The sequence below is a fragment of the Pomacea canaliculata genome, linkage group LG9 (assembly GCF_003073045.1).
Source record: "Pomacea canaliculata isolate SZHN2017 linkage group LG9, ASM307304v1, whole genome shotgun sequence".
Taxonomy (NCBI): Eukaryota; Metazoa; Mollusca; class Gastropoda; order Architaenioglossa; family Ampullariidae; genus Pomacea; species Pomacea canaliculata.
In genome coordinates, this window is record NC_037598.1 from 25549117 (window position 1) to 25566319 (window position 17203).

General features: G+C 41.3%; 3 protein-coding genes across 4 annotated transcripts; 1 reads left to right on the forward strand and 2 right to left on the reverse strand.

Moving 5' to 3' along the window:
• Nucleotides 1–78: 78 nt before the first annotated feature.
• LOC112572179 (39S ribosomal protein L2, mitochondrial-like) lies at nucleotides 79–5640 on the forward strand. Its single transcript, XM_025251750.1, has 5 exons — nucleotides 79–97; nucleotides 644–755; nucleotides 4108–4229; nucleotides 4392–4640; nucleotides 4813–5640. Coding segments are annotated over exons 1-5 (897 nt in total). The 5' UTR covers nucleotides 79–96; the 3' UTR covers nucleotides 5226–5640.
• A 156-nt stretch (nucleotides 5641–5796) lies between these two features.
• Nucleotides 5797–9981, reverse strand: LOC112572180. Its single transcript, XM_025251751.1, has 5 exons — nucleotides 9828–9981; nucleotides 9296–9319; nucleotides 8282–8422; nucleotides 7453–7523; nucleotides 5797–6695 (listed from the first exon to the last, which is right to left on the reverse strand). The coding sequence occupies exons 1-5, from the start codon at nucleotides 9889–9891 to the stop codon at nucleotides 6309–6311; spliced, it is 687 nt and encodes a 228-aa protein (XP_025107536.1). The 5' UTR covers nucleotides 9892–9981; the 3' UTR covers nucleotides 5797–6308.
• Nucleotides 9982–11359: 1378 nt separating this feature from the next.
• Nucleotides 11360–15066, reverse strand: LOC112572395. 2 transcript variants are annotated; one of them, XM_025252058.1, is made up of 5 exons: nucleotides 14887–15066; nucleotides 13904–13927; nucleotides 13472–13612; nucleotides 12862–12956; nucleotides 11360–12123 (listed from the first exon to the last, which is right to left on the reverse strand). In XM_025252058.1, exons 1-5 carry the CDS (start codon nucleotides 14945–14947, stop codon nucleotides 11698–11700), a joined length of 747 nt encoding a protein of 248 aa, XP_025107843.1. In that variant the 5' UTR covers nucleotides 14948–15066; the 3' UTR covers nucleotides 11360–11697. The 2 variants fall into 2 exon arrangements, with proteins under 2 accessions (XP_025107843.1, XP_025107844.1); XM_025252059.1 differs by having other exon boundaries at nucleotides 11360–12120; nucleotides 14887–15055.
• Between the last annotated feature and the right edge of the window lie 2137 nt (nucleotides 15067–17203).

Sequence of the window (17203 nt, forward strand, 5' to 3'; positions counted from 1 at the left end):
GGTAGTTCTCCAGAAGAAGGTCATAATGTTATAATAATATACTCGTAAGTGATCGGCAGATTAAAAACATATATAACAAACTCAACACGTAAATTCAGTGAGGATTAGCAGTATTAATATTTAAGTCTCTGAAATTAATTGTATTTATGTGTGCTACCAAGTCGATCTCAGAATAAGCTTGGTAGTTTCAAAGAAACGTGTTCTTAGAATCATATGTCTGTCAGTGTTGATATGCAGACACTGGATGTGGAGTGGTGTCATTACACTGCAAATGTTATACATTTAATAATTCAAGTTACTTTGAAACTTAAGAAGGAAGTGCATGTTTGAGTGACCTCCTACTATTTAAAAATGTAGAGAACGTCAGACAAAATAAGCAGTCATTAGTACCTCCATTGTATGTCTTTATGTAGCATAGCGTCACTGGATCGATTTTGTTTGTATAAATTCTTGTAAATATTTGTTCTCTCTGAAAACATGTCACAAATATAAATTAATTTTGCTTTCATTGTTGAACTTAAGATTTCACTTTTTAGCATGATTGTGTGACAGCTGTGACTTTCCTCATCCCTTACTGACAAGTACTGTTTAGTAACTGCTGCAGCTAATACTTTAAATAGTCATATAACTGTTTTGATTTCAGTGTTATCTTGGAGTACTCAGGTAACAAAGATGGCAGGATCAGGAATGTGCAAAACTTTAGCATCACTTTTGCAACCATCACTTTTGCTGTCAAAGCTTGCTACAGTAACAAGGTAATTAAATTTCTAAGGAGTTTTTATTCAAGCTTTTAAATTAATTTGATTTTCAATCTTCATACCTTCTTTTAATTTAAATGTCTCTTGCAATAAGAGACTATTTGAAACTCATCTTGTGTGACACAAAGACTCAACTCTGCGTCACCAGAGCCATTGTAATTTATTTATGAGATAAAGGTTCATTTACTTCAGAGGGCAGCTCGATATAAAAGCACTAAACAACATCACAACACATTCATATGCACCATTCAAAAGTCGCATGGACGAAACAACTAAAGACAGCCTCACATTAAGTTCTGAGAAATTGTCATTGCACCACGCAATAAATTCATCCAAAGCTACACCATGGGAATCTACTGGCCCACTAAGAAGAAAGAGCAGCATAGTGTCATCAGAAAATTTGACAAGATATTGACCCTCATGGTTACTGCAACAACTGTTGGTATACAGAATAAACAAACGCAGGGATAAAACACAGCACTGAGGTGTAAAGTATACCAAGCTAGATTAATGTTTAGTACAATCCCTTCTGCATACACAGTCAAGCCAATGCCATCTTTTTGGGCTTTTTACCATAACAATGTGTATTTGGCACCTGTGTATAGGCATTTGTGTGAATGCATATATTGTCTCTTGTTAAGTTGGTGAAACACTGGTTGGGTTTGAGTGTTGAATGTGTGTGAGGGTGTTTTGATGGCCCTGTGTGAAATATTTTTAAGATTTATGTGGTAACCTAGATAAGTTAACTGATGTTGTTTCTTCTTATGTTTCTTTCAGTGTTGATTTAGTGATACCAAGCAAAACTATTGCAGTATTTTCAGATAACAAACTTTTGGTAACTAGAGATGTGAAAGTTGTGCTAAATAATGACAAACATATTTTCTTTACTAAAGATGCCCTGGCAAAAAATGATTAGCAAATAGGGATGTGTAGGAAACCTTATTAAAATCTTATTGTGAACAGGATAAGCTACATCATTATGCTGGTGACCTTCACTGTGCCTGGGAAGTCTATGGCCTCTGGTAATCAGAAAGGGAACCGTACTAAAAAAAATTTTTTAAATCAAACTTATCAACAGGAATGATCAGAACTTGCCAAACATTTGGGACAATTTTGATGCAAGTTTTGAAAAGCATTTTTTTTGATAAAGTTAAGAACTTACACAGTAGCTAGTCTCTGATCTTGTTGACATATTAATCTCTCAAGACTGACAAAACTGTTGAGAAAAATTAAGGTTAATAGGGTGAATGGACCAGATGGGATATGTGTGCAAATTGCACTGCTCTGATGTTCAGTTGAGTGCTTCAACACTTTTTAAATCTCTCTTGATTCAAGTCACATTCCAAGCCTTTGAAGTTCCATTTCCCAAGATAGCCAATACCTATCAAGCCAATGACTTTTGGCCACTGGCATTAGCCTCCCTTGTAATGAAAATTCTGGAGAATACTATCAAAAATCTTATCCTAACATCTGTATGAAAGAATTAGATTTACTTCAGTTTGCTTATAAGGCAAAAAATGGTGTTGAAAATTTAAAGTACTGAAATGTTCTCTATATACACCAGTGAGGTCTGGACAGATTTCCCCTATTGTGCACTATTGTTGATTAAGTTTGCAGATGTTATGGCATTTGTTGCTCTGCTCACGGATGAAGATTCACTGGCAAGCTATTTCCTTCAGGTTAAGAAACTGCATTCATGGTTTGAAAAAAGCTTTCTGGTGTTCATTGTTTTTAAAACTAAAGAACTGGTCCTTGATAGAAGAAAACATCAACCTATCCATACACCTGTGGTTATTGACACTGAGTGGTGCAGGTGCATTGTTTTAGATATCTTGGCACAGTGCTAGACACAAAACTTTCTTTCCAGGAAAGCACATTGCTGCCTTTTCCTGCTTGAGCAATTAGGGAGTTTTGGTGATGGTGGCCTTCTCTTTCAGTTGGTATATCATAATGTTTAGTCCCTGCAGCTCTATGCTCCACTGGGGGTGACAAGGAATAAATAAGAAGAAGAGTATTCAGTCTGTCTGTGTGGTTTGGCTTTCCACAGAGACTATTAGGTGCCAGGGCTGTCAGCATCATCACACGCCACTAAGGTGATCTATTCACCAGGGCTGTGAGGTTAAAAGCTGTCAGCATTATCACAGACCCCTCTCTGCTGCTACATCTGTGACCAAAAAATAGTGAGGAAAGCTTCACACATTTTGTCAATACCTGAGCATGTGCTAACGAGAGAATTTGTATTATTAAGCTCAGGTAAACATTATGCCATGCCTATATGTAAAAGCAATAGGCACCTAAAATTGTTTGTGCCATCTGCAGTCCAGCTGCTCAACTTCAGATGAATTATCAGTCGTGTGTGTGTGTGTGATGCTGTAGGTGCCCACATTTTGTGTGTGTGTGTAATCATCAAAATGTCAGAAAATCTTCCAGCATGCTGTCTCTGCCAGAACATGTTCTTACAGTTGAATTGGTTTTATTAAGTTCAGGCAAAGATTATGCTTTGGTTGTCTGCAAAAGTAATAGGCACTTGAAATTGTTTGGAGTGAAAGATTATTGGTTCAAACCCAACTCTGACCTGTGGCAGCAAACCTGGCCTTCCCACCCAGTAGCTGTTTAGTTGCTGTTTATATTAGAAAAGAAAGGCAGTGAAAGGAGAGAATTAGGTTCTGCTTTCCATACTCTGCCCTAGACATATTTCCAACGTATCACCAAGGACTTGATCCTCACTCATCTCAAGCAGTTGCACTTTCCCTTCATTTCCAAGTGACGTAAATATAGCGCTTAATTAATTCATTTATTTAGTTAATTTCATTCCCTGTAAAGGGCGAGGGCTAAATGGAAAAAAGCGCTCAGCTGCTTATTTTAAATAAAGAATTGAATTGAATTGAATTTCCCCTACAGCTGTAAGTCCATAGGGTTCTTTACCTTTACACTTTTACCTGTTATAGTAGGATAATTAATCCTAATTGTAAAAAAAGTTACCTGTTAGAGTATTGCTGAGAAATCAAACAAGAATCTTGTTTTGCTGTTTATTTTGTGAAATAAAATTGCATTGTAAGATTGTAGATGTTGTTATTTAGTTTCTAGTTGACCATTTAAAACAACTAGTGGATGCAGTGAGCCTTCAGTTGTGTGCGTGTGCATGTGTGTGTGTGTATATTTTTACACATTTGTAGCCATGTTTTGGATAAGCTCATAGTTGCATGTGGCATCATATTTTGCAGGCAGGAATAACTTGTGTAGCCATTTACTTTTCTTGCATGTTGTTGCCTCTCCTCTCATCATCTTATTCCACGAAGAGCTATGTTGATTATAGACTGATAGTACAATGGATGTTTAATATGTGCAGATGCCTTCACGGCAGCCCAGCCCTGGAGGGCAAGATAAAGTTTATTAAGCAAGGCATTGACATCAACAAATACACTCTTCGACCACTTCGTCTCATAAAATCTGGTGGTCGAGGATATGATGGTAAGACAGAGCATTTTATCGTGACATTGAAATTAGATCAATGGACTCAACTTAAACTTGTAAATTAATACTTCTATCTAATTTGTTCTGCTTGTGGCATGTGTATACTATACATGTCAAAACTTGGATTGACTGTCAGGGATTTTGTTTCTTCTGCAACAGGTCGAATCTGGACTCATGGAGTTGGAGGAGGACATCGACAGAACTACAGAATGGTGGACTTCAAACGTGTAGGGCCCAAGGAAGGGGATCCGTTGGTAGAGAAGGTGCTCTCTGTGCGATATGACCCATGTCGAAGTGCAGACATAGCAGTTGTGGCTGGAGGGGAGCACAAGCGTTATATCCTAGCTTCTCAAAACATGAAAACAGGAGATCTGATCAAGACATCTGGAAAACTCACACGCATGGCTGGTGGGTGCATATTCAAAATAAATCAGCAAATTTGATTTAATAATAATGCTGTGGATTCAGAAGTAAATATAAATGAAATTTATAACCCACAAAAACATAGAAAGCTTTAAAGAAGCAAAAGGTAATTTCCCACTTTTGAATAACTTGGACTTTGTTTTTCAATTTTCATCAGTTCGTGCTGCAGAAGGTGATGCTCACCCTGTCGGATCCTTGCCTCTGGGAACAATCGTTCACAATGTCGAGATTTTCCCAGGGGAGGGTGGGAAATTTGCCCGAGCTGCTGGTACTTCTGCCCAACTGATGCGGAAGGTTGATGAACGCTGTATCCTGCGCTTGCCCTCCAAGAGAGAGATCAGTGTCTCACAGGAGTGCATGGTCACAGTGGGCCGCGTCTCCAACATTGACCACAACAAAAAGCCCATAGGCAAGGCAGGGCGGTCACGCTGGCTGGGCATCCGGCCTCAGAGTGGACTCTGGCACCGGAAGACTGGGTACAATGGCCGCAAGATCAAGGCAGCCAAACCTGTTAAGGTGTACGCAAAAAAGCCATCGAAAAAGCCTCTACGACACACGTTCACAGTGTAGCCCACCAGCAGCGAGTAGTGTCAGTGTGTGTAAGTGCGGAGATGTCCATATGAGCACCAGTAAACATATTCTTATCATCATATTTTGTTTCATTCTTTGGCTGTGGCTTAGAAGAATGTCACCGACAGATTCTAGCAAACAGTATTAATGCATACGAAAGAACTTGGTTTATTTGTTACATTTTGTTGATTATCTGAAAAGTTAACTTTAAGGGCTTCCTCTAGTGTCGTTGTTGTCCTTTATGTTTACCACTGTTCCTCACTCTGCTTCCTGTTGTAATAGTCTTCTTCTTGTTCCTATTCCCCCCAGTGGAGCATAGGGCCGCAACCACACTAACATGCTTGCGGTTTCTGTAGCGTTTTAGTTGTTTACAGGGTGGGGTTGCTAGCCCCACGCCTAACCCTCCTCCTTCATCCGGGCTTGGGACCGGCAGGTTACCCGAGTGGTTTCCAGGCGGAGTTGTTGTAATAGTCTGTGGCATCAAAATTTTCCCTCCTACCCTCTATAAATATTTATCTTTGGACTAAACACTCTCACATTACAATGTCAGACAGCTTAAGTAACAGTAAAATGTTTAAAAAGCATGCTTTATTTTGAAAACATTTTAAGTATATGATTTACGATAATGATTTAAGAAAGCAACATAGAAGCGAATCATGGCACATTGTGCGGTCTGTAGTGAAAATTAATGAACAAATTATGACCTAAGTGCAGTAAGCTTGTTCTGTTTCCAAAAAGCAAATACACAGTAGCTAGTCAATGTTAGCTTGCGAGCAAGGATATATTCTTCTGTGTATTTTTAATTGTATGTTGTACCAGAATTATACGTCTTGACATTTAGTCTCTGCCGCCATACGAACCAACCAATAAAAAGTCCGGCAGTCAGTACTATCTTGTGATCCACTCTCAACAAAACAACCGTTTTATTCTTTGCACGGCTATGACGGTAAGAACTAGTGTCCCAGTGCCGAGAAAGCTTTAACATGACAGTTATTGCTTAATAAGATCCGTTGGCTTTTGTAAGTTTAATGTCGCGAAGGAAGAAATCTTTTCTTCGAACGTATTTTGTGTGGTCGCAGGGTATCAAAAGACCGGTCGGAAGCATGTTTGGAGATAGGCGTTCCAGGAGAACCTGAAAGGACACGTATTAATATATGCGTTTCCACGATTGTCGCACTGTATAAACTGGTTTTGTGCAATGTACGGGAAATATAAGTGGCCAGCTGAGATGGCTGCAGAAGTACAAGGGTTGGGGTCGAGAGGGATTGCCCCAAAATGACCACTGCCACCTTGGGTGTCATAAACGCAAGAAAGAACGCTCATGTCCCACACTCGAGGAGATGGACATGATATGATGTTCTCGCTGCCTGTGTTGGGGTCGCACTCTATGTACTTTGTGTTGTCGCCGTCAACTTTGAAGTAGAGGTAACCCCGTGCCATGCCTTCAGCCGTGCAGTGGTTGTTCACAGGCTGCAAGCAGAAACATGTTTATACATTACTAAATATGGTCACATGTTTGCCAAAGCTGTACGTTAAGAGCAACGGAAACCAAGGCTTGGTGTGAGCGTTTGAAAGATTAAAGCTTTGGGAACATGTCCAAACTCGATTACTATATTCACCAACACTAAGAGAACTTAAGGCACTTAGGAAATTTCAAGTTTCAGTACTTTTATCTTATTAAAAATGGCGATCTTATTTTTTTTTAATCTGATGGAGATGGGACGACCAAGACTTAGAGGATACGGATTTCTTTGTGTGTGAGAGATAGAGAAAGAAAGGGGGGATATGGAATTTGTGTTGTAAATGCCTGCAGACTAGAGTTTCAGTTTGTGAAAACTTGTAGTTTAATATACATGTAGCACAGAATTAAAGTCAGACTTGCTGTTGCTTCAGAAATTTCACAATTATGCGTTGCAACAATTGGAGTTGAACATCCACAGGTTTTTTAATGCAAGATTTGGGGGAAGTGACATGAGAAAAGTACCTTAATCATGTCAGGGTGGTAAAAGAGATGATTAGGTTTCATTTAAGATTAAAATCAGTTGAAAGTTTATATTGTGTAAGGCAGAGAAGACATTTGAAAACTGATTGTGACTGTGACAGTGTTGCACAACCTTGTCATTTTGTAGCTAGCATTTCTGTCTTAGTTTTGTAACTGAGCACACTTCCCGACTGTAATTTCGCACTGATATTAAGTTAGTCTTTGTCATTGTTAAGAAAATGCCACCTGTGGAGTTGGAGCCGGGGTAACCGGGGACGTGGAGGACGGTTGGCATCTGCTGGCCGAAAAGACGAACTCTGAAAATGAAAAAAAAATTATTTGACAGCTAGACCTGAACAGTCGGCCAGCGAGTAAAGGCGATAGACTGTGCCAAATGCACATCATCAACAGTTTCGTCCCCATATAATCACATGGTGGCAGTTTCATTATTTACCTAGCGAGACCTACCACAAAACACCAAATCCAAATAAGGCGAAGCCGGGACTTTACCTTGGCATGATTCCTGAGAGCGAAACAAAGTACGGTTTAGTGGGGAAGAAACACTGGTTCATGTTACAAAATCTACCTCCCATACAACGGATCAATTCCCCATTGCTGATCATCGATTATTGACTTTCTTGCGATGTGATATGCGGTCTTCCCGGTAGATGTGAGCGGTCCAGTGGCGCAACGGTTATCGCCTGTCACTAATGCAGTGAAGATTGACTTCCTTGGGTTCAGATCTTGCCTCGGGCACGCTGTTCTTTCTCTGCATGCAGCATCTGTTTACATTGCTGGCTGCTTAGCTGTGATATAGCTTTAGCTGCTGGCTCGGCGTAAAATACCAATTTCTTCCCTCCCTCTCTCGATAGACGCTGTAAGTATTCAGTTCACGCATCAAAATATCGGAAGTTCAGTTACAATAGAAACAGTAAAGTAGATTTTTTTTAATGCATCGTTTGGTCAACGTCCACATTGGTCCTGTTAAGAAGAGCCTTTACAGATTGACAAATAAATTCCTGTCTAACCCTCAGGGTATGTATAAGGGAGGCTCGAGACTCGGCCTTTCACTGACCTTGACACGGGGGGCACTGGACGATGTACATGTTGTTGTAGACGTCACACTGCAGGTACTTTTTGTGGTCAGTGGGATGAGGGAAGAACACCATCCCCCTCGGGTTGCTGGCGCAGACGTTGGGAACATCAATGTAGGTGTCTGTGCAACAAGGTTTAGTACTCCATCAGTACAGCAGCTTTAGTGACTGTTTCAAGTACATCATCTTTGAGAACACTTCTAATTCTGAGTGAGTCTTTAATAGAAAGAACAAAATAATTCCAACGAGTGTTGGCATTCTAAAATACTGTTTATTGTGAAACTCTAAACGTACTTGCTATGCTGCAAGGACGGGCGAGTGAAGAAATGCATCAATAATAATTTAAAAGCCAATGGTACTCCCCTAATCTTTCGGTCCTGGGGGAGTGAGGCGTTAGAGACAGCGTTCTTCACTTTTCTGGCCAACTTTTTTGTAAGGGTGGATCTCAGTCTTTCCTTCGTTTACATTCCCCAACCCGCGAGGTAAAGGTCGCCCTTTCTTAGGTCGTTGCTGGGAGGGTGAGGCATGAAAGTCCACGGTGTTCTGGCTGGGGGGATGGGGACAGGTTTTTGTGAGGGCAGTACCCATCACCTTTCTCTGCTTTAGCTTTGCCCCACCCCGCAATGGAGCCAAGTATCCTTTTCTGGGGTAGGTTAGAAGTGACACACGAACAGGATGCGGGTGGCAGTTCTCTTACCACTTACTATCCACTTCCTCATACCCCATGGGTAATCTGAGGAAGGGGATCGGGTGAGACAGCTGGATTATACGGGTATCGAACGCTCGAGTTCGGACACCATTACTCTAAGCGATCGGCTAAGCCGCTAAACGAATGCATCAAGACCCAGGAATTATTCTTTCTTCGTTTCCTTTCCGTCATATGTCTCTGTTTCTGATTCAATCTTTCTTTCCATTTCACATCTACACTGAAATCACGGTTCTTTCAACAAAGGCGTAATTAAGCTGTTTCGGCAGTTGATTAGTAATGTGCTTACCTTGACATGGTGCATCTCTCTTTTCTGTGAATGAAATAAAAAAAAATAAAAGTATAAATCAGACTAAAAGTTCAACTTTTTGTAGCAAAAGTCGAATAGCTTTTTTTTGAGAAAAAACAAAACACAAATACAATGTTTTGGTATCGGAGATAAGCTTTACACGAGACAGACGCATACAAATGTCGTGTGTATGTTAGAGAGAAGAAACAGTTTACGGAGAATGAATTGGGAAAGAAGAAAAGTATAAAGGGAGACTGCCGTTACTGAAGCAGGGGAAAAAAAAACAACAAAAAAGACAACATTTACTATGAAGATGACGACGACGATGACAGCATAGCTTCAGATCATTCAAACAAATATGAACAAATTAACAAGTTAATGAAAATTTTTTTGTCATTTTAATGTAACAAACTGCATGGCTAAACTTGCTGCTGACAGACACACAATGGAGGTCTGGGGATGGGACTAGAGATACAACGCACACCGCATAATGTTGTCGTATTTTACAGTTTGTTTTTCATGAAAGACTTACCCCTGGCTGGCACAGCAAGGGACAGAGGCAGGAGCAGCACCAGACCCAACACTAGATGGTTCATCGTGACAAGACTTCCAGAGAGCTTTCCTGTTTTGTGCAGTCGTTGTGTGTGATCCTCACGCTCTGCCGACTGGGTGGGTCTTTACGGGTGGGCTCGCACTTTTATAGCCACTACCACGCCCACCCGTCGGTCGGTTATCAACATTAACCTAACCTTTACATTCTCTTATCACTACAGCCTGAGAAAAAAACGAGAGGGGTTATAACCGTGCCAGAATGAACGTTGACAAATGAAAGGTTAAAGGAAATAAGACTCGTACACCTTTAACTTATTTATTCGCCATGTTGCTCTCATTCTGGACACCTTGCCTCCAGCCTTTTTTCTACCATCATTTGTATACAGGTAAAACATCATCATCATAGCGGCAGTAGTAGCAGCAACAACAGCACAACAAACAATGACAATGATCAACTTTATTTGTCTCAGTGGGCAATATGAAGATGGGAAGGTGCTCTAGTTACAAAGTCAAAAGAAAAGTAAGAATAATGTTCGTTGCACTTAGTCTCCATTCCATTCCTTTGATGAAACTGGTTCTCCAGGCTAATCGTTTACTCGTTTATTTAATTTCGTTTAATGTTTGAGGCAACTACTGTCGCTTCGAGAGCTTTGAAGAGGTTACAAAGAAACATCTTATGGGAACAGCTGCAGGATAGTGTGACTCGACGAGTGGCATGCAATGCATTAAATAACTTTAACCTGAATGTAACGAACGAAAACAGCTTCAAAATTTCTTTCAAAGCGACCCCGGTGTCAGAGTGACAGATGACTGTTTACTCAAGTAAACAAGCCTTTGAGATCCAGATAACAACAAACTCCATGACAAGTTTCTGTCTAACGGGGTTGGGGTTCAGGGTCTGCTATCAATCGCAAAAATAATTTTGAAGGGAAACGAAATCATTTATTGTTCTTAGCGACAAGTGAGGAGATTGAAGATGAAATGAAATGTGAGAACCGTTGACAAGCGCTTCAGCCGCATTGCTGGAGCTCTACTTGTTGTGAAGACGATACATGGAGACATTGTCCCTTGCTGTCATGTTGCTGGGATACAGGTAAATGTCGAGATAATTTATTGTGGAAGTGTCGAGTCTGTGCACACTCTGTGTTTTTAGTAGCATTAACGAACACTCTCAGTTTAAAGTTTGGGACCCAAAAAAGAGGTTCTGTTGTAAACTTGAGGTGAGGTTTTGGTCTCTGATAAGCTTTCTAGTCTGTTGTTTGCATTCTTTATTCTTTTTGTTCATCATTCACGCACTCATGTCGTGTGCATGCGCGCGCGAGTGTGTAGTTTGTTTTTCTTTGCGTTTTCTGTATAATTGATTTTATTCTTCTTGTTGTTGTTGTTGTTGTTGTTGTTGTTGTTGTTGTTGTTGTTGTTGTTGTATCTGGTTGGCTGATTGTGATCTGAGAAGTAAACAATCATAGTTTTAATGCTCAATAGAAACCAAACGACAGACAAATCCAATATAAGTCATGCTTCTTTTTCTTTAATAACACGGACATCGTTGTAACAAATCAGATACAATGTAAAGATTCTGCGTCTTTCTTCGTCTGAGTTTTCAAGTATGCTCAACATGAGGACAAGAATAAGATATAACAGATACTAAAAATAGGATGGTCTCGTTCGTTGGATATTCCAATATATTGCAGTTACCTAGGGAGTTAGCTACTTGAACATACTGTTTTAATAAATGATCAATCTGTTTGACCAGAGGATCAAGAAATCCGAAAGAAAGGTAAGAGACATGCTGGTTACTTTTGAAAATACAGTCACTTTCACTGTGTTCTACCGGGATCTTTTCAGAAAGTTCAAGGGAAAGGATCGTAGCAGGTGACAAGCTTGGCGTTCCAGAGGTAACCTTTGGGGCAGGACATGACGTAAGCTTTACCCCAGAGGTCGCATTGAATGAATTTTTCAGGCTGGGGATGTGGGAAGTAGAAGTGACCTGCACTAATGGCATTCTGTGTGCAGGGGCTGTCCCCGGCACCATTAATGTTGGGGTCAGTGATGATGCCAGAGCTTCCTTCACCCGAGTGGCCTTGGCTGGAGTCGAGCAGGAAGGCCTCATACGGGTAGACACACGTTATGACCTTTTGTTCCCAGACAAGATCTGTTGGACAGTTCATGATGCTTGGGTTGCCAACAAGATCGCATTTGACGAACTTGGTCCGGTCGCCAGCCACAGGGTAGTACTCTTGCCCCTTTACTGTACATGGGTTAGCGCCTGAAGACTGCTTGAACAGATGGGCAAGAACACAAACACACATAATCATAAACGCACCCACGTACACTCACATACACATCGTCGTCATCGTCGTCGTCATCCTCCCAAGCCCCTTACTTTTGTGCCTCCGTAAAGCACCTCGCTACACAAAAACATGAAGACAGGAGGAAGTAAGCTGGAGTCAAATGACTGACATTCGACATTGGTCTGACACTGACCAACGACGGTCAGTGGGGACTCTTCAACAGTGTGACAGTGTCTTATGACAAACGTTTGTTGTGAAGGGGGTGTGAGGGTAGAAATGGCCATAGCCAGTGGTTGTAGGAGCAGCGTCAGTGAAGAAGTGAGTCAAACCCACCCACCCCCCGATATTACCTCCCTTAAAATAACGGTTAACGTTTCTGCTAAGCAGCTGCTGAGAAGGCAAGGGGAGTAATCCAACCTGGCAGTAGCAACTTCCACCGTTACCGCTCTACCCACAAGTTTACAGTATCCATTTTTTCTGAATACAGATTTTTTTTAAAATTAAAAAGAACAAGATTTATATGTCTTCAGTCCTTGATTTTGACATATCTGCACCCGCATTTAAAAGACAAATTAACGCAAACAAGTGCCTGGCTGTGCCTACAAAAACTCTAATAGAAGGAAATTCAAACAACCTACTAACCGTTTCCACTTCATCCAAACACTTACCTCACCCCCTCCCCAGCAACACTGGCAGGTCATGCTAAGTAAATCAAACGCTCACCTCTCCGATGATGGGAAGAATTACTGGCTTAGTCGTAGCAGACGGGACTTCTGAGACTGAATGTGGTTGGCAGCTGTTGCTCGATACCACGAAGACTGAAATGCAGTTCAAGACTGAGTGATTTACTGTCACTGATAAACATGACCCCCTAGAACCCTGATATGTCACAGACCAGACTGTGGTGTATGTACCTCAGCTATTACTGCCACCCTCATCTCCCACCCCAACACACACGCTCACTGCTTGAATGCCAGTGTTTCACCACCAATATCTACTAAAATAAACAGTAGACTGTTGTTGAGGTGTAAGTGTAGTATTCAATTCATAAATAAGTCAGATGTCCCTTTAACGGTGATGCAAAGTTATGACTTGTTTACATCGTTAAACTAAAGTGACGAAACAAAAATAGAGAAATGATAGAAAGAAAAAGAAAATATCAAGCAGAATGAGCACCGAACGGGAAAGTAAAGGCGACAGGAGATATTTTCTCTCATTTTCTTGTTATAACACTGATTCACCCTACTACAAACATTGCCAATGACAACTAGGAAGAGATTAGTTTTGAGAGAGAAAGAAAAATAAGGTATGTGCCCTCAGGTGACGTTCCTACCTTCGCCAGCAGGACACTGGATGACGTACATCCGGCCATACACATCGCACTGCAGGAACTTGGTGACGTCCGAGGGATGCGCAAAGTACACTTGACTGAACGGGTTCTTCAAGCAGATGTTGGGAACATTCTCGAAGGCGTCTAAAAAAAATAAGTACTTATGAGTTATTTCATTTACTTCAGCAGAAGATCTGCTTGAATGCATTTTTAATTATCCAAAAAATCGGAAAGACGTTAATGATTCCAGTTTGGTTTTTAAAGAGGCCGTGGAGATGAGGGTAGCAAGCAAATATCTTATCTGATCTTATAACACATTCAACAATATACGAACTGATTGCTTAGCTTAGTATGTAATTTCATCTATATTTTTATATTGGCTGATTATCTGCTATATTGTCTTTTTATTTTCAAGATACAAGAAGTCGTACTTACCTACACAAGCTGTTTGTCGGTCTTCTGAAAAAACAAGATAAGCACTTTATTACAGTTCATTATTCTCTTGTTTATGCTCAGAAGAATCATAATACACCAATTTGAACAGCCAAGTTTTATATATATATATGTAGAAGACTGTACGCCAGTTATTTATTTAAACTCAAAAATAAAAATTCAACACACAAAAGCCCCCACCAACATACACCAAAAAAAAAAATCAACAACAGGGGAAAGTCAGAGACGCGCATCAAAGCTTGGGACCCTCTCCAAGGACGGCAGCTCCACCCCAGATATCCGCATCAAGATCGTGACAACAACAGCGGCAATGGCTAGACTAGATAGGATATGGCATAGCCATAAGATAAGGTTTACTACCAAGTACAAGCTGTACAAATCCCTGGTAGTGCCGATCCTGCTGTACGGATGTGACAAGTGGACTCTGCTCGCCGAGACGGAAAGGAGAATCCAGGCATTGGACAACAAGTGGCTGAGGAGGCTGCTCCGGATCTCATACAGAAAACATAGAACCAATGGCTTTGTACAAAACAAGATGGCCACACTCGTAGGAACTAGGAACATTTACTTTCAACAGTCAAGTGACGTAAGCTGGTCATCTTTGGTCATGTGACCTGGAACGACACCTTGTGGAAGTCTGTCCTTCAAGACACCATAGAGGGTGGCTGACGCCGCGGTGACCAGAGGAAGAACTGACTTACGGAGGTCAAAGACTGGACTGGTCGACCTGTACAGGACCTGCTGACTATCGCCCACAATAGACAAGATGGCGGCCTGTCAGCTGCTACGTTTATCCATGTGATCCCCCCAACCACGGGTCGTGGTCAAGGGACGACTGACTGACGCAATGCACTGACAACATAAGCCATAACACCGCCATCTGGAAATCTTGACCCTAAACAAAACAACAAAAAGTGTTCACAAGTAATATAACAAGCACGAGGAGATGGACAAATCAAGTTAACCTCTAGTTGGCACAGCCAAAGCCAGCCCCAGGACACTTGCGAACACCAGCAGGGTCTTCATCGTGACAGCAGTGACGGTTGCAGAAGTCGTGGTCAGTACCCAGGTGAAAGCAAGCTTCAGGGGTCTGTCGCAAGGTTTGCCTTGAGGTGAGTCTGGCAGGCCCCTATATATCGGACCGTCCAACGCGCGTTATCTCTCTTGACGAAACTAATTACTGGTTTGTCGTCGAACTGTTGTAGGTGTGTCAAAGATGCTTCGGATGTGGAGAAGGTGTGTAAGAGTGATTGCGGAAGAAACTGAGATAAGATTTGTGGGCAAAACCGTGTGTGTGTGTGTGTGTGTGGGGGAGTCTAAGTGTTATCTGTGCTTGATGTGGTCTTTTTCACATTTTACTTTCTACTATAATCCCTTACAGTATTTATTCTAGCCAAAGTATTTTTAATTATCTACATACTATATGAATATTTACTTAAATACACTCCATTACACAGGAAAGTTTCAGCGTCAAACACTGGTTCAACAGATATGTTATGGTTCGATCAGGGTATTCCTTCCAAAACTATGTACGTTTCCTTTTGCACCTCGAACGCGAGTACTTTTACTTAATTTTAAAAATAGTTTTTTCTAGCAACAACCACATCAACAAACAACAACAACAACAACAACAACAACAACAACAAAAGGACAAGAAATAAAAAAATAAATGAAAGCTTTCTTTGAATTCACTTTGAGCTCCATGGTATAAGGATAGTTCTTCTGCCATCTTTACTTAGTACTAAACATTATAAAAACAGAATAAAAAGGTTGAAAATGTTATCAAGAAATTGGATGTAGTTGATTGGAGTCGTTAGACGTCCACATTTCAGTGGAACCCCAGACTGATGAGGAACAGGATGGATTGTCTGGCGAGACTGAGTCACCAGGCATCAGTTTTATGGGAGCCCGACGTCAGCAGCTGCCATTAGCCAGTGGCCAGCAACCAGAGTACGCAGAGCGAGGTTTGGTTAGGTGGGTGAGAGCTTTCTGATGGCCGGTAAATAGGAGGAAGCTAGGAAGGGCACGCTGAAAGTATCTTACACATGAAGAGGTTGAAAAGAAGAGCGATAAGATGACGGAAGAAACTTGACAATGATCTGTCATTACCGAAAAAAAAATCTAACGTTCCAGAACACTTTAGTCGCACTAGAACTTACCTCACCTACTCATGACCGAAGCTGAACTGACTAGCAAGTCCTATACTGCTACGACTTAATGTGCACTGACTGTGAAAAAAAACTTTTTTTAAGGTCCTTGTGGAGTGAGGTGGTAAAAACCTCACATTTTCGGAGCCAGATTATGTGAGGGCAGTGTCCATCTCCCCTTTCCCGGTGCCTTACTTTCCAAGGTACCCATTCCCACCAGCTGAGTCGACTGGGGGAGAGGTTGCGCCACATGGATATTGAACTAAGTGCCTTTCAGTTCGTAAGCCAGTGACTATATCCACTGAGAAAGTCATGTCGGATGATGTAAAAAGAAGTGACTAAAGATGCAGGCACTCAGACTACGAGAATATACTTTTATGCAGATTCGTGACTTTGTTAATGAAGTGCGTTGTAACTATTCGTGTTTTTGCTTTTATTAGCACTCTGCATCTTCTGGTTCAATTGTACTTAAAAGCAACTGCACAGAATTATTTAGCGACTTCTGGCATAGCTTGACAAGATCTGTCAGCCCTGAATTCATAAAATAAAAACCCGAGTGATGGCTTTTTCTTTTCACAGTCTTCGTCGCCCATCCCGTTCCCCTCGGCAGTTGGAGGACTGCAGTTGCACCATGGATGTGTAAACAAGTTCGTGGTTGCACTAGGAAGTAATGATCGAGAGGACTTCATTGTTATCACCATCCTATGGCAGCATTCATCAGTTTCCATAGCGTCCCGCGCAAACCGGAATCCCGGACGTAGGCGTGCCAATGACTTTAGATGAACCATGAAATGAAGCAGATAATAGGGATATTTTAGTTTGTTTGTGTTTGTGTTTGTGTTTGTGTGTGCTCGGAAGTCAAGCAGACAAAGTTTAGAGCATGTGAGAGACAGATGAAAGTTTCTCGATCGAGAAAGCTGGAGACACCTAGTTTCGTTACTAAATACATTCTCAAGTTTCAAGTATGAGCAGAGCAACAAGTCAAGGGTCAGACACGTGAGATTCTTCTAACGCGGGAGCTAGTATATACATATAAGGGATCGTCATGGGTCAACATTCTCATTAGTGCACTGTCGCATTCTGGAAAACATCAACGCCCTGCCAGACAAGGAAGATAAATTGCCTCCAACATCTA

Excerpts from the sequence above, each read along its gene's own strand:
- LOC112572179 (XM_025251750.1), top strand. Across the intron at positions 4,230-4,391 it reads TGGTGGTCGAGGATATGATG|GTCGAATCTGGACTCATGGA; the intron begins GTAAGACAGAGC and ends CTTCTGCAACAG. Across the intron at positions 4,641-4,812 it reads AAAACTCACACGCATGGCTG|TTCGTGCTGCAGAAGGTGAT; the intron begins GTGGGTGCATAT and ends AATTTTCATCAG.
- LOC112572395 (XM_025252058.1), bottom strand. The coding sequence starts at position 14,947 with ATGAAGACCCTGCTGGTGTTCGCAAGTGTCCTGGGGCTGGCTTTGGCT. Across the intron at positions 13,928-14,886 it reads TTTGGCTGTGCCAACTAGAG|AAGACCGACAAACAGCTTGT; the intron begins GTTAACTTGATT and ends TTGTTTTTTCAG. Across the intron at positions 13,613-13,903 it reads CCGACAAACAGCTTGTGTAG|ACGCCTTCGAGAATGTTCCC; the intron begins GTAAGTACGACT and ends TATTTTTTTTAG.
- LOC112572180 (XM_025251751.1), bottom strand. The coding sequence starts at position 9,891 with ATGAACCATCTAGTGTTGGGTCTGGTGCTGCTCCTGCCTCTGTCCCTT. Across the intron at positions 9,320-9,827 it reads CCTTGCTGTGCCAGCCAGGG|AAAAGAGAGATGCACCATGT; the intron begins GTAAGTCTTTCA and ends TTTCATTCACAG. Across the intron at positions 8,423-9,295 it reads GAGAGATGCACCATGTCAAG|ACACCTACATTGATGTTCCC; the intron begins GTAAGCACATTA and ends CTTGTTGCACAG.